The 24,221-nt window shown below is 50.8% G+C and overlaps 8 protein-coding genes across 8 annotated transcripts; 3 read left to right on the top strand and 5 right to left on the bottom strand.

The window, feature by feature from the left end:
- Positions 1-386: 386 nt before the first annotated feature.
- On the bottom strand, positions 387-1,898 carry VTN00DRAFT_10093 (uncharacterized protein; the record flags this gene model as incomplete). The annotated part of the gene is made up of 1 exon (XM_069426711.1): positions 387-1,898. The coding sequence occupies one exon, from the start codon at positions 1,896-1,898 to the stop codon at positions 387-389; it is 1,512 nt and encodes a 503-aa protein (XP_069283855.1).
- Positions 1,899-2,263: 365 nt separating this feature from the next.
- VTN00DRAFT_10094 (uncharacterized protein) lies at positions 2,264-3,769 on the top strand (the record flags this gene model as incomplete). The annotated part of the gene is made up of 3 exons (XM_069426712.1): positions 2,264-2,290; positions 2,350-2,923; positions 3,030-3,769. The coding sequence occupies 3 exons, from the start codon at positions 2,264-2,266 to the stop codon at positions 3,767-3,769; spliced, it is 1,341 nt and encodes a 446-aa protein (XP_069283856.1).
- A 3,080-nt stretch (positions 3,770-6,849) lies between these two features.
- Positions 6,850-8,545, bottom strand: VTN00DRAFT_10095 (uncharacterized protein; the record flags this gene model as incomplete). The annotated part of the gene is made up of 6 exons (XM_069426713.1): positions 6,850-6,867; positions 6,919-7,340; positions 7,399-7,903; positions 8,228-8,320; positions 8,426-8,461; positions 8,543-8,545. 6 exons carry the CDS (start codon positions 8,543-8,545, stop codon positions 6,850-6,852), a joined length of 1,077 nt encoding a protein of 358 aa, XP_069283857.1.
- Positions 8,546-9,921: 1,376 nt separating this feature from the next.
- VTN00DRAFT_10096 (uncharacterized protein) lies at positions 9,922-10,364 on the top strand (the record flags this gene model as incomplete). The annotated part of the gene is made up of 2 exons (XM_069426714.1): positions 9,922-9,981; positions 10,065-10,364. The coding sequence occupies 2 exons, from the start codon at positions 9,922-9,924 to the stop codon at positions 10,362-10,364; spliced, it is 360 nt and encodes a 119-aa protein (XP_069283858.1).
- Positions 10,365-13,422: 3,058 nt separating this feature from the next.
- Positions 13,423-15,842, bottom strand: VTN00DRAFT_10097 (uncharacterized protein; the record flags this gene model as incomplete). Its single annotated transcript, XM_069426715.1, has 2 exons — positions 13,423-14,118; positions 14,196-15,842. The coding sequence occupies 2 exons, from the start codon at positions 15,840-15,842 to the stop codon at positions 13,423-13,425; spliced, it is 2,343 nt and encodes a 780-aa protein (XP_069283859.1).
- A 582-nt stretch (positions 15,843-16,424) lies between these two features.
- On the top strand, positions 16,425-17,735 carry VTN00DRAFT_10098 (uncharacterized protein; the record flags this gene model as incomplete). Its single annotated transcript, XM_069426716.1, has 7 exons — positions 16,425-16,520; positions 16,578-17,008; positions 17,067-17,146; positions 17,230-17,260; positions 17,315-17,325; positions 17,398-17,449; positions 17,720-17,735. The coding sequence occupies 7 exons, from the start codon at positions 16,425-16,427 to the stop codon at positions 17,733-17,735; spliced, it is 717 nt and encodes a 238-aa protein (XP_069283860.1).
- Positions 17,736-17,909: 174 nt separating this feature from the next.
- VTN00DRAFT_10099 (uncharacterized protein) lies at positions 17,910-19,885 on the bottom strand (the record flags this gene model as incomplete). Its single annotated transcript, XM_069426717.1, has 4 exons — positions 17,910-18,488; positions 18,559-19,153; positions 19,226-19,537; positions 19,626-19,885. 4 exons carry the CDS (start codon positions 19,883-19,885, stop codon positions 17,910-17,912), a joined length of 1,746 nt encoding a protein of 581 aa, XP_069283861.1.
- Positions 19,886-22,391: 2,506 nt separating this feature from the next.
- VTN00DRAFT_10100 (uncharacterized protein) lies at positions 22,392-23,339 on the bottom strand (the record flags this gene model as incomplete). The annotated part of the gene is made up of 1 exon (XM_069426720.1): positions 22,392-23,339. One exon carries the CDS (start codon positions 23,337-23,339, stop codon positions 22,392-22,394), a length of 948 nt encoding a protein of 315 aa, XP_069283862.1.
- Positions 23,340-24,221: the final 882 nt, after the last annotated feature.

Raw genomic sequence — 24,221 nt, forward strand, 5'->3', positions numbered from 1 at the left:
TTTCCGTGGCCGGATTTTCCTGACATGTCTGGCTTACTCGATTTTTATCATAGAATCGAATGTCTGGAATCTTGAGAAGGATGCCGTGTGATGTTCTAATACCATTCACAAAAAAGACATCAAAAATTTTATATCCTCGTTATTTTCTCATTCCAGATTCTCGAGTGGTCGGTCCTGCCTGGGGACCTCCAGGGATCCCGCTTATACATACTACCGAATATCCAGCAAATATGGAATGAAGGCTCCTGATTCTGTACAATACTAGTAAATCCCTTTTGTAAGAGTGGGAGACTTGACACATTGAGCATTTGGTCGTTAGCGAGACGGGACCAGCCGGAAGATTCTATAACAGCTTATTGTACATGTACCGTATATATATAGACCCTTCATTTCTTCTTCGCCAGCCGCTTCAAAGCGCCATCTGCCATCGTGATGCCATCCTCAAATCCTATCCCCTGAGCCAAGGCCTTCGCTTCCCGATACCGTTTCTCAGCCTCCCCGCGCTGATTCAGCATCTCAGCGAGTTCCCCCAGGTTATAAGTCGCGACCACGCACGAGACGTCACAATCTTCGTCCCTGACAGGCGGCTGGATCTTAGCAGCCACATCCAGAGCCTTCTGCGCCCATTTCTTGGCCGCATCGATGATCTGCTCCTGGGTTAGAGGGGTCTGCGACGGGTTGACCTTGGACGGACGCGGGGGCTTTTGCGCCTGACCGGCCATCGCGCTGGCGACGTTGTTCAGGAGGACGACCTGCTTGCAGGTCGTGTTGTCGCCCTCGTCCTCCTTGATCATGGACAGCGCCTGCAGGTAGAGCGGGATGGCGAGCTCGTGCTTCTCCTGGTTCGTGTAGGTCGAGGCCAACTCTTCCATGGCAGTCGCGATCTCGGTGAGATTCATCCAGGAGTTGTCGTCGGGGTTGTTATTATTCTCGGGGTTGGACTTGGATCCGACGCCGACGGGGAGGCCGAGGCTCTGGCGGCGTCGCATCTCCTTGAGACACAGCTCGACGGCAGCAACCTGGGCCGCCTCGGCTTTCTTCTCGTCCTGGATGTAGTCGCTGGCGTAGAGCTCGGCGAGCTTGATGTTCATCCCGACGACCTTTTTTAAGGTCTTGTCGCGCTGGCGCTCCTCGTACTCTTCCTGTTCCTTTCTCTCCTGCTCCGCCTCGAGCACGTCCGGATCCTCGATCTTAATCTCCTTGTCTGGGTCCTCCTTCTTCTTGTTCTTGTTCATGCCCGCAAGCTCCTCCTTCTCCTTCAACATCTTCCTCCTTCTCGACTTCTCCACCCAATCCAGACACTCCGCCTTCGTTCGCTCGAGGACCTCCACAGCCGGATTCACCAGCCCCGCCTTCTCCAGCATCAGCGCAACCTGCAACTTGATGCCCACCACCTCATCCGAGTACGGATGCATCCCCTTCTCGATCGCGACCCGCAGTGCCTCCTTGTACCACTCCAGCGCCTTGACCGGCTTCAGGTCGATCTCCGTGTAGTAGAGCGCGCCGCGCAGGGCGTCCGCGACCTGCGGCGGGAAGTTGGTGTACTGGGGGTCGATGCGAGTGACCTTGATGTAGATCACGTAGGCGAACATGGCGACCGCGGTGGCGGCGGACGCGAGCGCAAAGGGGAAGAGGATGGGGTTCTTGCGCCATATCCCCCGGGAGGCTTCGCGGAAGCGGTATCGTGTGCGTTGGAGGAAGGACAGGTGACGGGCCTGGGACTGTACGTATTGCTTTTGCTTTAGAGGCGATGAACTTTGCTGGCGACCGTATCTTGTACGTATGCCGGGTTGAGCGCCCGTGAAAAACGATCGAGTGGTGGGAGTCTGATAATAATGTGCTGGTATCTTCTTAGGAGGATTGAAGGCGCATATGCGCCGTGAAGCTCGATTGAGCATCATCAGAAACGATAGAAACCGAGTTAATCGAAAGTCATAAATACAGGAACTCCTAACTGGGTATCCAGACAACGCACACGATAAGTTGCAAAAAAAAAAGAACGGCTCGAGGGTAGGTAGAGAGAGCGTTGTCTGCAGGTAATTATCGTCGGACGAGAGCACACAGTCGGAGTTCTTTCAAATCGGGGACTCCGATGGTCCAAGCTTGGGCTGCTCCGCGTATGACGTCTGGGAAAGCTCGCGGGGGTCCCCCTACGGCGCATGGACCGCAATGAAGCATACAAAATAAGCCATTGCTTTTCTAAACGCGATATTTACTGTTGTACTTAATTGTCCTTACTTTCTTTGATCGTGTAGTCTCGAAAATGTGCGGGCGATATGCTCTAGGGGTTGTACGTCTCCCTCAGAACCATTTCATTTACTACTAGTCCGTTACTGATTTCGTCTCCAGCGCATGGCCTACGTCCGGGAAAGGCTCCAGCAGCGGGGAATGCCAGTGGATGAAGAGCCCGAAGACGACGAGATCAGAGAAACCTACAATTTCGCACCAGGCTACAACGGCGTCGTCTACCGCGCCGACGTTCCTGACCGCGCTCACGACGGCGATCACGATCACGACCAGGAGCAGGAGGCCGCCGTAGATGGAGAAGAACCACCCACCCCGCAGCCGGTAATCCGAGAAGGGGATATAATTGCCCAAGAAGAAGGGGAAGACCCCGCGAAGACGAAAATCAGACACAGGCTCCAGGCCATGAAGTGGGGATTGATCCCATTCTGGACAAAACGCCAACCCGACTACGGCTCCATGTTGCGAACGATCAATTGTCGCGATGACTCCCTGATCGAGGACAGGGGCATGTGGACGACGATGAAGAGGCGGAAGCGCTGCGTCGTCGTCTGTCAGGGGTTCTATGAGTGGCTGAAGAAGGGGCCCGGAGGGAAGGAGAAGATCCCGCACTACATCAGGCGTAAGGATAGGGATTTGATGTATTTCGCTGGACTGTGGGATTGTGTCAGGTTTGAAGGTATGATAATAATAATTTCTATACTACTTTTCTGAATTATTTCGCTTCTTAAATGAAAAATGGTCCTCATGCCCATGAAATTTTGCTGACACCAAGCCGGCACCAGGATCCGAAGACAAACTATACACATACACCATCATCACCACCTCCTCAAACCCCCAGCTCAAATTCATCCACGACCGAATGCCCGTGATCCTCGAACCGGGAAGCGACGCGATGAAAACCTGGCTGGACCCCGCCCGGGTCAACTGGTCCAAGGAGCTGCAGTCCCTCCTGAAGCCCTACGAGGGCGAACTGGAATGCTACCCGGTCCCCAAAGAAGTCGGAAAAGTCGGGAACAACTCCCCTGATTTCATAATCCCTCTCCAGGAGAACAAGAAGAGTATCGCCAACTTCTTCGCCAACGCGGGAAAGAAAGGGAAAGGGAAAACGGACGAGGAGACAACAACATCCAAGGCTCTAGCTCCCGAAGAGGCCACTAGCGACCATGAGAAGATAATCATACATGACAAGACAGAGGAACGCGAGACGAAAGATCAAGAATGGACCGAGGACAACGCACCCGTGCCGGTGCCCAAGGAGGACATAGAAACCGCCGCGAGGAGGGGAATTAAGCGGGAACATCCCCCTAGCGATGATGATGAGGATACGCCCAAGGGCTTCAAAGCGCAGAAGGAGGACGCTACACCTTCTCCGGAAAGGAAGAGGAAAGCTTCACCGTCACCTCCCAAGAAAGCAGAAGCTGCACCAGCCAGGAAGACACGAAGTGCAACACGTAAGGAAACCTCGAACGGAAATCAGAAGACAGATGGGTCACAACGGATTACGAACTTCTTCAAGAAGTAGGTTTTTTATTTGTCCGTGTGTTTATCTTGTTCGTTGATGGCCCAAAAAAGGGAGTTCCTAAACCGCTCTCGTCTTTTTACCTGCTGTGGTTCTGTGGCAGAACGTACGGTAAGTACTCGTATGTATATACCCCGACATGGTTATATGGTTATTCTTCCATTGGCGAAATGGCGAAATTTTCGGTCTTGAAGTCACTGAAAAAAGTTGTGGTCAGTTATTAGAACTTAATAATAATAATCAAATTTCCATAATGAGTAGGGGTTAACGGACTGACCACTTAAAACTGTACTAATAATCATTGAAATAAGCAAGTTTAAGGGAGGTCTGTCCGATCGGTTGTTTTCAGCAACAACCACAACACCACCACCATCATCATCACCCACGCCAAAAAAAAAGGCACCTGAGCTGGATATTTCTGTACCAACATTGAGAGCAGAGCATCATCTTCATTTAACTCCATCAGCATTTACATCTACTCAAGTTTATCAACATTAATATCTACGATTGATTCTTCTCCAACTCCCATTCCTTGGAGTCTCTTGAACCTCAAGAGACAAAAATGTCCTCCAGATCTTTCTGTTATGGACCAACGGACTAGGTGCTCTCCAGCACAACCCCGCATGACGAACGATACCCCACAAGGCAGGAGATGAGGCTATCTGTAGGATCACCGGAGGGATGTTATGCCGAATCAGGGTCACGTGATTATATACTCTGGGTATACTCTGAAGGAGTATACAGAGAGTACACAAGGATCCGTACTATGATTGGATATACTCTGGGTATACTCTGGGGAGTATACAGATAGTATACGGAGGATTGGATATATATGGATAATAGAGCAGCGGGAAAGATCGCACTTCATCTATAAAGAAAGAAAGTGTTACGCACTCCTTCGGTGCCGAGTCGCAACGGTGGCTTGGTCTAAGGTAGGGAGGCTTGGGCTTCGTAGGTCAAACACAATAAAGTAAACCAACTGATAGACAACGCGACTAAGGTGAATTGACCTGCCAGTATATAACCAAGTAATAATGTGTTATTGAGCACGAAGAACTAAGCTATCTACATGGTGGTAATGAGCGTCCTTCCGCGCTGAAATGAAACTGAATAAGTATCAGAGGGTCCCCTACGTGGCGGGTCATACCAGAACTTAAAAAAAAGATCCAGACTATGTATAGATTCATTGCAGAATGGCAGATCGCATGACATGCCCACAGCAGAAAGTGGCCCAGAGTGTTATCAACCTGATGAAGATGTGGACGCTGGAGGCTGCTCTGGTTCAGGACCAGGACCAGTAATGTGTTGCTTAACCTGGACACGTAACCACCTACTCTCAGTAAGCCATGAGGGGTAGGTAGAGCTCACACAGTGTATCTCCACATCACCATTCCTCTTCTTCCTTGCATCCACAATGAATTCAGTTATCTGAAGACCAGGCATTCATTCAGATACTCAGCATAAGTATTTGTTTTAAGGCATATACACACACCCCCTTGACTATCTAGATAGGTAGGTAGGTACCATTTAACCCATCTATTAGTTACCTATCTACCTAAATCAAGTCAAAGTCATTAGTGAATTGTGATTTTCTTTTTTTAAAAAGAAGAGGGTGTGGGAGAAACTGTATATAATAACACTCACATACATCAGTTAGTCAGAATGCCTCTGAAAAAAAAAGTTGCAGTTTCCACTTGTTGCATTGTTATGTGCAGGATACGACTCCCTTCTAGCAACCTCCAGACCCCTCCCCCATCCCTCCTCAGAGGCCAGATTGAGGATTAGAGCAGTCTGACAAAGATATGGAAGAGGCAACAGATAGTAGTATTTGCTATCTGCTTTTCCTGACCTCAAGGGCCAACACGATCAAGATCAAGATTAGACCACTACTAGAAATCCTTCTCCACATTCTTTCCAGCATACCTAGTTAATCAGAATCAGTATAGTAAATCAACCTCTCCTTTTGTTTTGCTTTGTAGATTTAGACTAGACAGCTTCTGTCAAGCAATTTTATAGATCTGAGCTTGTCCTCTAAGGCTTAAGGCCCAACCCGGTTGCAGTGTATGTGTATCATTCACTACCCATCCCCATCTCACAAGCTCCCAAGGCAGGTAGAATAATTTCCAAATTTCTAATTACCTAGTCAAATTCTCAAGACCTCAGACAATGTACCTCCCTACCTCCCTACCTACCTATGTAGAGAGAGAGAGAGAGACTGAATTCAGAAACAGAGTCCAGACACAGAAAGTACCTACCTGAGCACCTAAACAGTGGAGCCAACCTGGTAAGGTCAAAATATCTCTCTATATTCACCATTGCTGCAATAAAACGGTCACTGGTCAGTTTTTCAAGTGGATTCACTATAACTTAGGTGCCTATCTAAATACGAGTGTTAGAATTCCACAACTCAACTCACACCAGGACGATGGGGGTTTTGGCTGAAAAGTCCGCCCATATATAAATGTATATGGTGAATCCAGAGCCGCCTTTTCTGGAGACTAGGGTGACGAAAGATATGAGATAGTAGTGTATAGTTACGTCCTATTGATGAGATAAGCGGAATAGATAGGTGGAGATTTGATTTTCAATCAATCGGTAGATAGTCTATGGTCATGGTCATCTCCGCCGGAACTCGAGTGGATCAGGTGCCATGTGCTGCGCTAGTCACGAGATGAGATGTCTGTGTCGCCATCCCCAGACTATGTTACATCGTATGCGCAACTATCCAGGACCCATTCGGACATCGATATGCACTATCACTATCAGGCAGCTTCGTTTGGAAGGATTTGACATGATCAAATAGAATTACTACTATTGACAGAAGTCGACCGTATCAATGAATTCACCAGGACCAGGCTATCTATGCTCCGCGTAACAAACATGACGACATGAGGATGTAACCAGAAAAGAAAAGGGAATTGAACGACAAGGGAGAGAATTAAGACAAAGCAGGCTATGGCAGGGAACCCAATATACCGTCACAAATGAAAGAGATCTACACTGCTTCCACCACTGCCGTGCTGCCCTCTTGTTCTACTCCTAGTTGACGCCAGGGTATACGAGTGCTAAGACAGAATGACATTTTAAGCGCCACCACAGAGCTAGTCCGAGTTAGCATGTGAAGAACGCCTCAGATCTGAAGGATCACTTACAGTCTCAACAATAATACCGGTAATCTGGTAAGGATCGGCATTACTGGCTGGTCGGCGGTCCTCGAAGTAGCCCTTGCCGTCCTTGGCGACCTGGCGAGGAATACGGATGGAGCCGCCACGGTCAGCGACACCGTAGGTGAACTTGTCGATCGAGCCGGTCTCGTGACGGCCAGTGAGACGCTCCTCGTTGCCCTCACCGTAGACGGCAATGTGCTCGAAGTGACGGGCCTCGAGCTTCTTCATGGCGGCTTCGATGTGCTTCATGCCACCCTCGGAACGCATCTCGATGGTGGAGACGTTGGTGTGCAGACCGGCGCCGTTCCAGTCACCAGGGATGGGCTTGGGGTGGAAGGAGATCTTGACACCGAACTCTTCGGCGACACGGTGGAGCAAGAAGCGGGACATCCAGAGCTGGTCACCGACTGCAGACAGTTAGCATTCATCATCATCGTCGGAGCAGACGGGCGACAGGTGACGTACGCTCAATGCCCTCGCAAGGACCGACCTGGTACTCCCACTGGGCGGGCATAACCTCAGCGTTGATACCGGAGATCTTGATGCCAGCGTACAGGCAGGCCTTGTAGTGAGCCTCGACGATGTCACGGCAGTAGACCTTGCCGGTACCGACACCGCAGTAGTAAGGACCCTGGGCACCGGGGAAACCGCCCTTGGGCCAGCCGTATGGCCAGCCGTCGGTGCCAAGGAGGGTGTACTCCTGTTCCAGACCGAACCAGAACTCGTGCTTGGCGTGGGCGGTCATCAGGCGGTTGGCCTCATGGCGGTAGTTGAACTTGTTGGGGCTGCCATCCGAGTCCCAGGTCTCGCAGAGGACGAGGATGTTGTCGCCGCGGCGGAAGGGGTCAGGGAAGATAGCGACAGGGCGGATGTAGACATCAGAGTTGTCGCCGGGAGCCTGGCCGGTCGAGGAGCCATCGAAGTTCCACTCTGGCAGCTCATCGGGCGATGAGACGGGCTTGTTGATGGTCTAGAGCAAGCCGGGTGAGTCAGCAATCTATCGGCCATCCCACATGTAGAACATAAAAACAGCCATCTCCATCCCCAGCGTCCATCGCGTGTAGTGACACAGGATGACAGCCGGCAGGGACACGACGCCCTTGCGTGGCTTATCGCGCTGGGCTGAGGGGCAGCTAGGAGAGATAAGGGTTTGGCGTGGTGGTGGTGCAGGGGCCGGGCCTGTTCTGGAAAATGACCAGGGCCCAACCACACCGCAAGCGTCCCCAACGCTGGATGCAAGCCACCAACGACGCGCAACACACGACACGAAAAAAATAAAGGATCTATCGCGTACCTTGGTCTTGGAGCGGACACCGCCGTGAGCGTCAATCCAGACATACTCGGCCATAATCTTGCCCCTCTGGTCGAGGCTCATGTATTTCATGAGCTGTCGCCACCAGAAAAGTCAGTATGCAAAGGAGAGTTTTTTTTCTTTTTCTTAAATCTCACACCGCAGCACAACTTGCAGCGGTTAAGGGCTGTAAAGGCTCACATTCTCCGTGTTGGAGACAACAGTTGATCGCTCAGCCTGTGCAATTGAATGCGTTAGTAAGTTGAAATTCACGTCGAAAGAGTCATCGGGTCATGACGGTGGGAAGCGGAATCTTACCATGGTGACGGAATGTGTGGAGAGGAAAAACGGCTGAATAAGAAATGCAATAAAAAAGCAGAGAGAGGGAGGTAGAAAGAGAGAGATTAGATGGCGGAGAGATCGGGAGACGAGGTTTTGGGGTGTAGAGAAGGCCTGTGAGAAAGAATATATGAGAAGAGAAATGAGTCGTGGTGGAGAGCGAGAGAGAAGTGGCTCTGCGCGCCGGGGTGGGGGGGGAAAGAGAGGGAAGAAAAGAGAGCAGGGCGATATCTTTTTAACACGGGCTCTCGGGGCTAGTCCCGGCCGGTGACCGTTGCTGGGCGGGCGCGGTCATCGATTGTCTCTTGCCTCCGCCAGGACCACGGGCGAGCCTTCTCCGTTCGGGTACGACCAGGGCGATCAGCCGGGAAAATCTCTGGAGTGATGGAGTACGGGGAAAGCGCTTCTGTCTCTCTTGCTGGTCTTGTCCCTCTCGCATTACTTTCACCTGCCTCTTGAGTTGCCAGTCCCGTCTCCGCCTGCCGCTCGTTACGTACGGAACCCGTATCGCCAGCTAACGGCCGCCGTATTACTCGTATTATTTGATATTATCATCGCCGCCTGACATGATAACGCCGTCTATCAGGCCTGTCTGAACGTCTGTCCCCCATCCTCCGCGGCGGCAGCCTCTCCCTTGCGCCCTCGTGTGGCCCAAGGATACCCCTGCCCGGGCTTCTGATCAACCCCACGCTCGGCCCTTGCACGATGTTGCATCATATCGAGGCTAGAGCTGGGAACGTCCTTCAAGGTTCCAATGTACTTGCATGATATGCTGTAGACTTGCTACTACCACTACTGCCACAGTACTACTTGGTACTGTTGGATTATGGCTGCATATCCGACAGGGCGGGTTTCACGTTCTGGCATGCATCCGGATCTACTTCGTGGGTTGATATCATGTACTGCGGAGAAAGCTCTGTAGGCGAGAATCGCAGCACCGCGCCCGGAGATATGGGATGCATTCAGGCCACACCTCCTTTTTCCGATAGCGTCGGGTAATCAGATGGCTCATATCGTCCATCGGTAGTAGTTAGGTAGAAGGCCAAGCTGATAGAGGGTATTAGGTACCTAGGTACCTGATCAAATAGGACCTACTCCGCAGGTACAGTAAATTACTGGTGCGTCTGCATGCGGCGACACCAACTGTACCTGTACATAACTTCTTATTTGCCAGCTGCGCAATGCACGTCCCCTGCCGTAGTTGCTTGCTGGGTAAATCTGCTGCATCGGATCCGACTCCGTATAACATACCGAGTTCCCCGGGACATGAAGTATGTCATTCCGTTTTCGTATCGACCGAACCCCTTCCATTTATGGCTTTTTTCTCATGCGGAACGCGACCGAGACACGGGTGCCCAATGATGGAAGTTTCAGTCCAATGGATACTGCGTAACTACTGTATCTATTACTTGTTCCTGGTCTGTGCCTGAACAAGCTGCAGGAGTAATAATAATAATAAGTCCATCATCATTTGTCGTTACATACCGACCGTCCGCGATAGTACCTAGCCTGGGCTGTCGGGTCCCCATCGTGCAACTCCAACCCCTCCCCGCTCGTGTCGCGTGGTCGTAGCGCCATCTGGGCAGAGGATGCGCGCGCAGCGCAGGCCACCTGCCTGACTCCACCGGCTACTTTGACTGGGCGGGATCTGTCACCGCTGCAGCTGGGCATATGCGGTACAAGACCTTCAGCCCTTCAGGCGGCATGGAAGCCGCGTCGAGAACTCTCCCACGGGCCTGGCCGTCCTGGGGAACATGGGTTGATTGCTGCGCGGGCGGCGAGCGCTTACACGATCCTTTGACGAGCAAGAATACTCTGGAATGATAATGATGCAGATACGCAACCGCACACACACCTGACTGAACCTGCCCCGCGTCCCTCTCGCCCGAACAATCCAACAGAGATTTTCCAGGACATACATCGGCCTTACCGTTATAACGAAACGACCGGTATCAAAATTACCAGACAGATTACTACCTGCCTAACTGCGTACGGCCAGAATTCTCCAAATGAGTTATTATTGGACGTGGGGCAGGATCCGCAACCGTGGCGAAAAGTCGCGAGCGAAGGGACGTGTCGACGTCGACAGTCGTGGACTTCTCGAAAGGCCCAAGGGCCCAGACGAGAAGCGACCGGCCTGCGGACCCCGAGACCGGCCGTGATTCGCAGCCTGCCGCGCCGGAAACGGTAAGGCGTCACACGGGTGGCCACGCCCTTAGCGTCCGATCTTGGATCGGTGATGCCCATTCGCAGGGCTTTCCTGGTTCTTGTCTGGCCGGGTCGGGAGAAACAGGCCTGGTCAGAGTGGCGGAGTTCGGGAAACCAAAGCCGCCCTTGACGCTGGCCTGAGCCCCCTTAGGTAAGAGAACCAGAAATAGCATCATGGCTGTGAAGAAACCCGGCTGCCTTGGAAACATCGGTAAATACTACTGCCCAGTGCGCTGAATCATGAATGTTCTGGTCAGATCGCCAGCATCCATATGAAATGATCTAGCCAGGCAATAGCTCGCAGTGGACACGACTGGACAGGTTAAGTGGACACCAATAATGCCCTGTAGATCCATTTGGAGTCTTGAACGGACCGGTCCCTCTGGAAGCATTGCCCACGCGACTCAAATCTCAAGGAGTAAAAAAACCCCTCTTTTTTTCCCGCCTCCCCTCATGGGGCCTCACCGCAAAAAAAAAGCCAGAAAGTCAAAAATTCAGAAGAAATAATAAAAGAGAAAACTTCAGCCCAACAAAACCCTCAGGTCCCATGAGGGGGTGGATATTAAAATGAGGAGGCGCACCAGGAAAGGTTGAAATGGGAAATAGGGTACGTAAGGCCTGGTTGGTCGACTCCGCACAGCTTATCGCGGCGTGCTCATTGGTCCGCCCAGCCACAACAATGACACACCGTGCTGACTGGATCCCATCCCGGGCCGATGCTCGCGAGCGAGACTCGCGCGCGACTTTTTTTTTCCCTTCGATCGTCTCGAACTCGAACGGTCCGCCGTTTTAACTCTGACAGTACGGAATGGAATGGATGTACGAGCCGCAAACCAGGAGGGATCGAACATTAGCCGTAGAAAAAATAGCGGGAGGATCTACAGTACAGAGCAGTAGTCTTGAGCAGTGAGAACAGACAGAACGCACGCACATGCAATACGGAGACTCCAGTTGGGTTTTGCATCCTCCCGTCCTTTTTTCTTCCTGCATTGCCAAGGCTTTTTTTTTTTCTCTTTCACTCTATTCCCCGTTGATCGGAGGGGCATCCAGTACATATTCTTTGTTCCATTTGCTGGAGAACGTCCACATGAAGAAAGACACACGGATGAAAGGATGGATTGATTGCTATACGTAGGCATACAAAGTAATACGGTGTCATAGAGTACATAGAATTCGTCGTGCATGCCGTACGCATGAGCCATTTTTTCTTCAAGTTCCTGAAACTTTCCCCCCTGGCCTCCTTTTCTCGGTGTCATCTAAAAGAATATAGCGCGGTCGATCATATTCACATGGAAAACAAGGAATGGAATGTGCATAATAATTAATCGGAAACAAGCTAGAAAACTTTTTTTCCTCGCATCATTTCTTTTCGAGAAGGGGGATTGGTCGGGTTTAGTACCTCGTATAGATGTATAAATATAAATTATGAGGTATTTGCGTTATATTTTATATTATGCATATTTTATATTTCTGCACAAAACTCGGGATCCTCACAGCAGCACCCCTGACAACGACAGAAGACTATACAACCCAAAGCAGAACAGAATACAAAATACATATGTAGGTGAAAATAAGCTACTCTGCTTAGCTGCCTTTAGGGGTGTCTCTTCCCCAGATGTCACAGCGGGGAGTGCCTCCGTAGTCTCCGCTCCCTTCCCGTACCCCATACTTTGTACATAATAAATATACGCGATCCGAACGGGAGTCGGGAACATCCACACCCACCACCCCAGAAAAAGCTGCGGAGCTCCTCCTTTTTAGGACTTGGGATCTCATACCTAGGGCTGCATAGCTCCCGACCGCGGTCGTTCACCAACACGGGTGGGGGTGAGCTTGGTTTGGCGGTTCGGTCCAATTGCTCTTCTCCATGTCGAAAGGCTTTCCGGGCTAGTAGTAGGCTCGAATTACTATGGACTCCTCTCCCCTCTGCTGGGACAGTACAGAGCGGGACGGGATGGTTCAGCTGTCCCTCCGTCCTTGCATTTTTTGTTGCTCATACGTTGAAATAGGGAACTTCCGGAAGCAATTGTCAGCATGTTGCGGAATTGTGTTCCCACGCAATTGAGTGGCATGTCTGCTTATGTAACAAAAGAAATACACAATAAATAAAACATAGGTCTCTAACGTTACATAAGTTATCTCATTGAAGTGGTCGAGCAGGTATTCGAGCAGGAATTTTCCCCTTCGAAGGCACCCCGTCCATAGGCAGGGAGACAGTATGAGATTGTCGCGCGGACGAACGGAACAATGGTATACAACGACAATGACCATGAGAATGTAAATGATTTCGTGATATGACGCGGCAGATGGACTGAACAAAAGAAATTATGTTGACTCTTGATGGCGGACGTTGCCATAAACATATCTTGGGGCAGACCCGGACGCCGCTAAAACCGGTCAACCGGGTATAAGATCTGGTGACGATCATTAGGCGAAGTAGCCAACCACATACGATCAGATCCCAATGAGGTCACCCTGTTGTCCTCCGCATCCTATGGGTGCTTAAGGTTATCTATGCTAATGACTGCTGGGCCTGCTTATCTATTCTGATCGACCGATTGAGTAAGCTGGGCCAGCACTGACATAGCAAATATAGCAACTGACACTCAAGTGAGGAGCGCATATGTGCCCCGTAAGCCCCAGATATGCCTTTATGCACGGTCCTTCCTCTGCCGTAGCCACTGTAGCACCCATTCCACCAGTATTCCTAGGTCTTCGGATGCCTCAAGGACTTTAGCTAGCTGTTTCTGCATAGCCTGGACCTCGGGTCGCGGCTCATTGTCTACTTGCGTGTCTGAACTGTCCCCGTCCTCCACCGACTCTTCGTCCCATAGCCCCATGGCGCGAGTGACGGTGATCCGGCCGTTGAGCCCAATCTCGAAATGTATCGAGATCTGGCCGGCATCAAATTGCCCGGAGAATGGTGTTGAGGGCGAGATACCCTCGTCTTCCACAGCGAACAGCAGCATTATAAGCGGGGGTTGTCCAATCTGAGTCCGCAGAGTTATGTCGATCTTGATTTCATCATTCCTCACGTTTGGGCTGAGAAATGCGGAATTTCCATCAATAGATTTAGCCACGCCGTTCTGGTCACTGCGGTGAAAAGTTGGAGAGTAATTATGGAAATGACCGTTCAGAAGAGAGTTGAGCCTATCTTGTTTTGGATCGTCATTGCTCAGGACAATAAGGTCGTTGTCTCCTGAAGATGACGCAGGGAAAACCGAGTCCTTAACATCTGGATGGTCCGTTGACTTTCTAGCTTTTGAAGTTTGCTTGGCGTCATTATTGTCAGAAGGAGTGAAGATTTTACGGACGAAGCTTGCCAGCAATGCGTACTGACGAAGGATCTAAGCCAGGAGGAATATTAGTTAGAAAAGATGAGACGGAGTTCCATTTTGGTCAGATGCAACCTGAAAATACATACCGGGAAAATATCGGCAAGTTGGCGCGGGTGCGAAAATGGAAGATCACGCAGTGTCCGACCAGCAACAGCCTCGAATGCTTGGAAGGTGTAGCTGTGCTTTCTGCTCACTGGTTTGCCCTCAGAATCAAATGTAATAACCGATTTTCTGCGTTTCTTCCCGCCGAATTGCTGCGGCTCTTCAGAGCCTAACACCCCTTCTCCAGTCGGTGATGGGACCAGAAGTCCATCGTATGTGACCATCTTGAATTCCTGAGGCAATTGCATCCCCAGATGCCGGTAAATATCCGAGGCTGCAAGGATAGGAACATCGACTGGCGGTTCAAGCTTGGCAACAAACCGGAGATTCGGTGTAGCCGATTCCAGCATGCTAGAGTCGAGAGCCATAGGGTCCGAGTGACTGCCATTGATCGACGAGATCAGAGTAGGTGGAGGATCTGCCCAGTTGACAAGCGTGATATCAGACTCCGCGGCCGCACTCGATGAGGATGGTTCGTGGGCACCGACTGTTGTCAATACTTCAGGCCCGACCCAGTCCTTGGACACGCGGAGCGAAGGATAGCCCGTCTCACATTCGATTGTAGCACTCCAAATCTTTGATTCGTCTTCTAGTCCATCATCCACATCCTGCTTGGAGGGTTGGTCAAGGTCCATCGCATCTGGGGAGGTCTGTCTTTGCTTTGCATCCAATGCTCGGTGCTGCTCTATCCAGTATTCTAAACCAAGACCAACGCGTCCTCCTTTGTGCAAGCAAGGCCGCCCAATCCATCCTTTGCAGAGATGTTCATAAGTTCTCTCATATTTGAGGCGCCTTTTCTCCTCGTCCCATATCCGTCTCAGACTCTCATAGAGACCCTCTATGGCTTCAAAGCAATTAACTTCCCGGCTGAGCTTATCTAGCTTGGCCAATCGCTCTAGGTTTGCATGAAACCCATCTAACCGTTTCCAAACTCCCTGCTCGCGTTCCTCAGGCGATTGTATCAAATCTCGTTTCAAAACGGCCGTGGCTTCGTCCCGCCTCTCCCCTTCTTGGGCTTCCGGAGTCGCATACTTCAGACTGACATCTTTCACGGTGTCCTGTCCTGGATAGAATTCAATTTCGAGATCGACAGAATTTCCAGCAATACTGATACTGTTTTCCTGCCATATCGACTCAAACCCTTCAAGCTGACTTAATCGTTCGACGCCTTCTCTGCATACACCTCTGCCTGCAACCCTCGTGCGAAGAAGCTGCACAACTTCTTCGATATGTCTCCTTCTTTCTTCATCATTGTCTCGTGCGCCTCCCAACCTGAGACCTTGCATTCCTAATGCATGGATATCATGCTCATGCATACCCGGACCGACCAGACCATCGTGGGCTGCAGGCGACGGGCTGATTCCAGTGTAGCCACCAAGCGCCAATAACGCAGATGGCGAACTGAATGTGACGGGGTCATCAACGGATGTTGTAGCAGCAAGAGGAGTAGCGGACTGATGCGCTGAGGAGCTTTGTGGTTGCTGGGCGTGTCCGTGCCCTGAGGCCGACGGTGTCCTCATAGAGGGTGACTTGTGAGACAACGGTCGGCCCATAGGTACAGCAGAGGGATGAGGGGAAGTCAAATGTGTAGGGGTCGCCCCCGGGTTCTGTTTCGAAGACGGAGTTGCCATGGTAGTCCTTCAATGACCAGAATGTGGAGAGCCGTGCATCAAGTTGAATGGAATACGAGAGATGATGATGCCCAAAAATGATTAAACACGATAACAGAAAGCTAGTTGCTGACTTTCGAAGTGGATTTCAGATATTAATATCAACAGGAAGAGAAAACCGTACGAATCACGCACTCCGTTGAGGTCACTTGACCTCGCTTGATGTGAAGAAGTGAAGAATATGTGAGACTCAATCAGCTACTGCGATGCAGAATAATAGGTGTAGAAAACAAAAATCAAACAACAGCCAGAGGGCAGAGCATTAAGCAAGAGACGTAAAATGAAATGGGGTATCTGAACGTCCGGGGCCGCTGTCCTGCCAAGCTAGAGCGGATACAGATGAAGCCGGAGCGGAAAACACGACACGCGCGATCACATGAGTTTGCCTTGTTTGTTCAGTAGGTGCCCGAGGTCCAAAGCGCACCCCATCACCTCCGTAGTGTGTCTGTTGATTGCAAGTCAACTTCTCCAGGCTCAATGCACATATATTCTCTTCTTTTCTAATTCCTTAATTAGAAAATTCCCCATTAATGACATCTTACCATGGTAGTGATTGGCTCGCTGACCCGTCACGCCTTCAGAACGTCCCGATGGACTCAGATCCGCGCTCTGTCTACATTGGAGGGCACTCCTTACATAGTAAGTTTGAAGTTTGACATGGTGTTCCCCCATACTACGTAGCTTACACATTCATAGTATGTATTTCCTAATCCTAAAGCTCCTTCTGAGAGTCACATTCTCTCACTTTTACCTACAGAACCGCCCAACCCCGATTTAGCAATTGGCACCTCTTCCAAGCTCCCTCCGACCCCAGAGTCCTTCAAAGAGAACCCCTCGTTTCTGAGAATATTACAAGATGTTCTTGCTGAACATGCCCATAAAGACCCTGAAGTCATATCACAAGCACAAGTCATGGCCTCTACTTCGGGGGCAAACCTAGGTTCCGGGGGTATATTCTTCGCGCCTCCACGCCAGCGCAGGCGGCCAGGATATGGGGGCGGAGGAGGAGCTGGAGGGGATTCCAGCGGCGGGGCCAGCGCTCAGGGTGGAGCTGGCTCTGGTGGAAGAGGTGGCTGGATTCACGTGTCCGATACTAGGAATCCTCCCGAGTACGGGAGGATCGCATGGTAAAAACAATTTTCATTCCACCTTCGCCTGTTCCCGGATGCACTGACACAGTGCGAGGCCCGAGGATATCTTTGGCAGCCTAGAAGTCGACGCCAATGGGCATTTTGTGGGAGAAAACGGAAATTACCAACCCAGTGGTACGACCTACTTGCCACGATCTGCCTTTTATTATCCTCGAAGTCACTGCATTGCACTGGGTTCCCGAGCTAATCATCGATAGGAACATATCGAATCGTTACTCGAAGCGGGATGTAAGTACTTGCGACCAGAATCTACAAGTTAGATGCTGAACAAAAGAATCACAGTCTCGGCCTCAGTCCTTTCCTGAGAGGAAAGCTCGTCGAAAGGCTACGAGCACACGGGGGTTGAAGATCTTAACTTCTTCTAGAGACCAATGAGCCCTGTGTGAATGTTCTTGCGTTGGACATAACTGATCGTCGGTGAGTCTCGACCATTGAACTCGGACACCTCGTACTTGTCCCTCCTAGCAAACCCGATAAACAGACCAGAACTGTCTTTTATTGGGAAGGACATGTTGAGGGCACATTCATGCCCCAGTAGTCTATTCTCCACCTGCTATCTTGCTGGTTACGACTATGTATAGCTGAAGAGACGCCCTTCATGATCTTAACTGTAAATGTCGTTTCAAGTAGCCCTCATACTGCAATTCATAGGAATGACGATCATCACTGACTGTTCTTGTTCAATAGAAAAATGAACGTGTAAATGCAATGATGTTGCCCCGAAAAATTATGTACTAAGTAAGGTACCGATTCTATGATCATTATTTACATTTCACTTCATGAATCAGGGAGCCTAGCCATGAAACACAGAACAAGATGGATAAGGTGGCGAGTACTGGAGGCTCATAACGCTGAGATTCATATAACATCATATCATTTACTTCCTTCCCCTCCTCCAAAACGCCAACCCCTCCAAGCCCCTTTGCTCTGACTCCCTCTTTGCAGCACCATCCACAACCCCTTCTCCAACCTCCGCACTTACACCTTTACTCCCTCGATCCCCAAACACCCTCAACAGCACCTCCATCAGCGCCGCAGCAAGAATACTCCCACACAAAATCCCCACCATCACCAGATTACTCTTCCGATACTGCTCCTTCCCCTTCGCCTCATAATCGCTCTTCCAGCCGGAATACAGTGCATACGTCGTCAATATACTCCCCAGATTGCCCAGCCCCGAAACGACCGCGGAAGCGGCAGCCACTCCCACTTCACCGTGGCGGGGCTGGAAGAGTTCGTTGGTCCAGGTCATGGTGATGGGGACCGTGGGGCCGAGGCCGAATCCGACGATGAGGAGCCCGCCGTAGCGTGGCCAGGGGTTGGCGGGGGAGCCCGCATAGGTGGTCAGGAGGAGGCCGAGGATTTGGAGCAAGGTCGGGAGGATGAAGAAAATGGCGCGGTGCCGGTGGAAGCGGTCGGAAAGGGGGGTGATGAGGAGGATGGCGATTAGGTCCATCTATCATCGTCAGTCAATCGGCCCAAACTGAGGCCGATCTCCCTGTTGAGGAGAGGGGGATTAAACTTACGATCCAAATCGGCGCAAACAACAAACTCAACTCGACGCCCGTCAGCTTCGGATTCGTCGCCTTGATGATCACCGTCCCGTAATTCTGCACCCCGATCCCGACGCCCACGACCCCGAAATACATCACCAGCAGCGGCCACAGCCGCCAGTCCATGAACACGTGGACCAAGTCCCGCAGCGTCCACTGCGACCGGTGGTACACGCGCTTCAGGTCATGATAGTGGATCTCGGCGTCGCGGCCCTTCAGCGCGGGCGGGCTTCGGGGTATCCATCTGAGAGATCTCTTCTTCTGGGGGATAGGTTCTCCCGGCGGTGTAGGTCTGTCGGGGAGCCACCAGAGCAGGAGGAAGCCGACGACGATGGTGACTAGACCGTAGAGGAGGAACATCCATTGGAAGCCAACGAGGCCGCCGTCGCCGTCCATCTCTTGGAAGCCGGCGGACACGAGTCCGACCACGGCCGCGGAGACTTGCGCCGCGGTGAAGTACTGCCCGATGCGCTTGCCGGTGCGGGACGGGGGGTAGAAGAGGGTGAGGTAGTAGGCCATGCCGGGCCACATGCCTGCGATGACGACGCCGAGGAGGAGACGGAGGAGGCTGTTTTCAGTCAACATCTTTTACCTTTACCCGAAGAAAAAAGATATGGGGGGAGTAAGAGCGAGAACATACTACAAACTCCACGCGGCCTTCATCGCCGCCATACAGCTCCCAATCAACCCAACGCTGATGACAATCCGACTCATCCACACATGCGGACTCAGCCTCGTCATGATCAGGTTCGACGGCAGATCGAACACGACGTAGCAGACGTAGAAGAGCGCCAGACCGGTCGAGATCTGGTGCGGCGTCAGGTGCAGGACGGAGCCCAGGTCGTGGCTGACGTCCTCGTTCATCGTCTGCGCGAGGCCGACGTTGGAGCGGATCGCGGAGCAGAGGAAGTAGAGCGTCCAGAAGGCGGGGATGATGCGGCGGTCGAGTTTCCTGTGAACATCGTCGGTATTTCTACAGTACATCTAAAGTTTACATATCTTGTGAATCATAAAGATATGGGGATGGGAATGGGGGTTACCTATAGATCCGATCGACAGTCGCCAAATCAGGCTCGTCCCCCGCCTCAACATCTACATTGACATCGACATCACCATCTTTTGACCCCTTCAATTCGGTATTGGAATCCAAATTAGAATTAGAAGCAAAACCTGAACCAGAACCAGAACCTGAACCAGAACCAGAACCTGCGCTATCTCCATGATACTCGCGGACGTCGACACGGTTCGCATCATCTTTCGTCGAACCAATCCTGTGGTCCGAGTTCAAGTCGCTGGCCATGACTGCCAGCGACGAAAATAGATAAATCGGACGGGATGGACAAATACGGAAGGATGTCGATGAAATATTGACTTTTGTGGCGTATGGGCTAATCCCGGTTCAGAGTGGACGGGGATTAATCGTAACCCTGTCCCTGGAGCTAGTCAATCAGAGTAGGTATGCACCTAGTACTGGTACCTAATATCCAGTGCTATAGGCACAGTACTTTTGTGCCTAGATCGGGTTTGATCGGACCGGACGCTGCAGACACCGAACAACAATAACCGCGGTCTGATCAGGGATGATCCTGTATTCCGCCCGAGAGCATGTGTATGTCGCGTAGGTGGCTGCAGATGGAAGATCTGTTGGCTCGGCTCTGGTGAGAGCCGACGACGGAGTAGTTGTTCGCAACCCCAGTGACTGTTCTGATGTTGTCAGTCAAGGAGTAACTCAGGGTTGATATGATGGTGATGATGACGCTGAGAAACAAACAACGCGGGGTCTTAGTGTAAGCCAAGGGGATCGAAAGCACGGCAGGATCTCAAGACTCAAACCGTGGCTTGGACTAGTAACGGTACCGCAGGTTGGTTGGTGCCCGATATTCAGCTCAGGAACAAAAGATAGAAAAAGAATTGAGCAATGATCCAACGAAACGACAAGAAAGAAAAGACAGAACAATTTCTCTTTTCCCAGCAGATTTATCAAGAACAAAATTAAAATCGAAAGTCTTCGAGGAAGGCTCTTATTTATACCTTCACCAGACACAAAGAAAAGAAGAGAACTCCGCACTCGCAGTGTCAGCAGCAGCAGCTTGTTTGCTTGTTCGAAACCGACGTACAGGGGTTATTGATAAGGTCACATATCCCTCAGAGGCCCGCCCGACTGAGTTGGCAGAGTCTTGGTTGGAAGTTGCGAAATCGCAGGGACAGGACTCCGGAATATAACAGTACCAATTGACCATAATGAAGAGGGACGTGTGTGGAGAATGTACTGTACAAGGAAAGAGAAGAGGGTTGTACATGTACAGTACATAGGAATTATGCCGAGTACATACCTAATAAGTCAAATGATCGGGTCCTTATCCCACCTGTTTTGCGCTGCAGGTTGTCGCTGTCAAATAGGAGGGAGAAGAGGATGAAGGTCTTCGTTGGGTAGGTATGGAGATAGAGACAGGTAGAAGTTAGAACATGAAAAGGGAAAGGCGACAGCTAAAACGGAGCGACGCAGACTGAGGTGACGGGTCACTCCTTTTCCTGGACCAGCCGGAAAGAAAATATGATATAACCGGGCTTGTGACTCTTGTTGAGTCGAGACCCGTGGTCTGGAAACCCTGACTAATCGACTAATTCGACGATGAAACCCATTGCGGAGAATCGACCGAGCCCTTCAAAAGCGGGATGAATTGGCGCGGAGTGGAGACGGAGGTAGGTAAATTAGTAGCTAAGATAAGGATGGGATCTAATCTACGAGATCTATCCGCCCGTGTCACCGTGGATAGAGAGTACGGAGTTTCAGTCTCCGTGCAAGACTTGGTGTTTGACAATCTTACTGCATGAAGAGAAGGAAGTGACCCTGGTGCTACTGGACGATGGGGGCCAGAAATCGAGGACAGCACACTGTCGACACTCAACAGCATCCTCCAGACCAGGTGCAGACTGGCTTGGCCTGGCGACGGTGCCTCGGGATGAGCAACGTCCGAGCGTGGTGTGGATCTCGACCGATGATCACTGCTGAGACAAGACTGGGAGCGCTCACCGAGCGATCGATTCATTGGGTGGGGAGACCGAATTCACGAACCTCACGTTCAACGTTATCGATGGTGAAAGGAGCTAAAATGGCTAATGACTAATCCTGGGTGGACTTGTTCAAGTTGACAATAGAAAGTTCCAACTCTTTTTTATTATTTACTTCGGTTCAGAATGACGATTATTATCAAGTTACTGGGAAAGATAGATCAGCGATTTATATTCAGAAGAAGTTCGAGAGCAGCTGGGGAGGAGGTTAAAGATTAACTCACTGTGGACACGGGATTAAGTTAGGGCTCCGCGCTGTAAGCAATTCCGCCCCATCTCGGTAATTAATCTCACACCATATCAATCAAGTCAGCGCCTCAATTGCTGATCCTCGCATAGATATGAACCGATATAGATATTGGAAATTTTGTGGAAGAGGTGTCCAACTGAAAGGGGAAAAAACGAAAGTAGAGTTTTATTTGCCATTGTGATTGACGCAGAACGAAACGGAGAACTCCATATCCTCAAAGCAAATTTTTAGCTATGGTGATGTCTTTTCTGGACCAAAATCGGGTCGCTATATTTTTCTCCTCTCCCTAGAAAGCATCCTTCAATAACCGCAGCAGCGCAGCTGACTCGTGAAGAACTCCCTGAGTTCCTGCCCAGAGGAATGCCGGATTTTCCAACTTGGGGAGATGTTATCATGTGCTCCTGGATCAAGGTAAAATCGACCTTAGCGGAGATCTCTTGGGGTCTACCAGGTAACTGAATGTTGAGACCAGGACAGACTCTTGTCAAAACCCCATGACGGAACGCCACAGTTTCTTTGCTGATGCTCCTTCTGGCGTCGCAGCGAGAACTGCCTTCGTCTGCCGCTCCCAATTGCAATCCCATACCAGCCAGTCATCGTCGATCCCATCGGACTCATCCGCGGATGGAGGTTCGATTGTTATCCCACGAACAGCCAGAGTAGCTCCGCGACTCAGAAGCAGCTGAATCACAGAGGTGTGGCCAAACAACACTGCGAAGAAAAGAGCCGTCCTGCCCGCTTTGTCTTCCTCCTCAACTTTTGCTCCATTGTCCAAAAGCAGCCTTGCCATCTCCCAATCTCCTATCATTGCAGCTAGATGTAGGGCCGTGTTGTCAACGTGCGCTCCTTTAGCATCGACCTGTGCCCCGAAATCAAGAAGCAGCTTTGCTATCTTCGGAAAGCCTTTCAGGGCAGCAACGTGAAGAGGCATCCGCTTATTTTTAGGTTCGAATATGGATGGACATGCCCCTTGACTGAGGAGGGTAAAAGCGGCCGGATAATTGCCATGCTCGCAGGCCACCTGTAGGGCAGTCTTGCTGTTGTGGATGCCATCGACTTCGACCCCAAAGTCCAACAGTTGCAGAATAAACCCCCCATCAGACCAGACTGCCGCTTCATGCAAAACACCTCTCGCCCCGTCGTGAACAGGTTGGACTTTCGCACCGTAGTTGAGAAGTAGAGAGATCGTGGTGAAATCTCTGTTCAGCAACGCTGACTCTAGGATACGGCCCTCTGCAGAGCTGTGTTCTGGGTGCGCTCCTCTTTCTAGCAACATCCGTGCTGTTGCGCGACGCTCATGGCGGACCGCAACAAGCAGAGATGTCCTGGATTGATCCTCGATGAGAGCTCCACGGTCAAGGAGAAGCTTTATCACTGCGTCGTGTCCCGCCCTAATGGCATAATCGAGAGCCGTGTGCTTATTCTTGGCCATTGCTTCTTTATCCGCCCCAAGATTTAGCAGCAGATTTACTGCTTCCAAGCGTCCGTTCATAGCGGCCAAGTGGAGAGGTGTCTCTAAACAGAACTTATCTGCAGACTCCAAAATCTGTCTTCTGACCGATCTGCAATTCCGAGATCTTATATGCAGATGAAAGAAGGGACCAGGTATCAAGCGCATTCCGTACTCAAACAGCAACTGCGACATCGTTGTATGTCCAGCGACCACGGAATTCCTAAAAGCCAACAGGAAGTCGTAGTGGTTGATGTAATACGACCGATAGCCGGACTTGTGACCTCTGGATAGCAGTACAAATTCCCTTTTCAATAGAAGTCTGACTGTGGATAATCGCCCATTGATGATTGCTAGCTCCAATGATCTCCATAGACAATTTCCCTTGGTAAATCTTGCTCCTTTATCAAGGAGAAAATTTATTACCGCGTCCTGTCCATTTTCTGCCGCCCACTCCAGTGCTGATTTGTTGCAATGATCACGTCCTGAGAGAAATTGTCTTTCGGACCGAATCATCCGTTTGTGCGATGAAATGCCCCTATTTCGCATAAGGGCATCGATCAGGGGTATGTTCCCGTAAGCAGCACCTATGCCTAAAGCTTGAGTTGGAACCACTTCGCCTTGAGCATGCAAGTGTTCAAATTCAGCCTGCAGACGGCGGACATACTCATCGAGAGAGGGACGAAAATGGGTCCTGATCACCAAGTCGACGTATCTACCGTATGCAAATCTAACGGAGCGGAGATCCATCAAGGATAGATACGAAAATATCATAATGAGGATCTCGACTGGCATAGTGTCCAGTCTCTGCGGCTATACAGGGGCATTAGCATCTCAGGGAAATAATTCATTATGGTGTTTCGC

The sequence above is a fragment of the Thermoascus crustaceus genome (assembly GCF_041956765.1).
Source record: "Thermoascus crustaceus strain CBS 181.67 unplaced genomic scaffold VTN00scaffold_9, whole genome shotgun sequence".
NCBI lineage: Eukaryota > Fungi > Ascomycota > Eurotiomycetes > Eurotiales > Thermoascaceae > Thermoascus > Thermoascus crustaceus.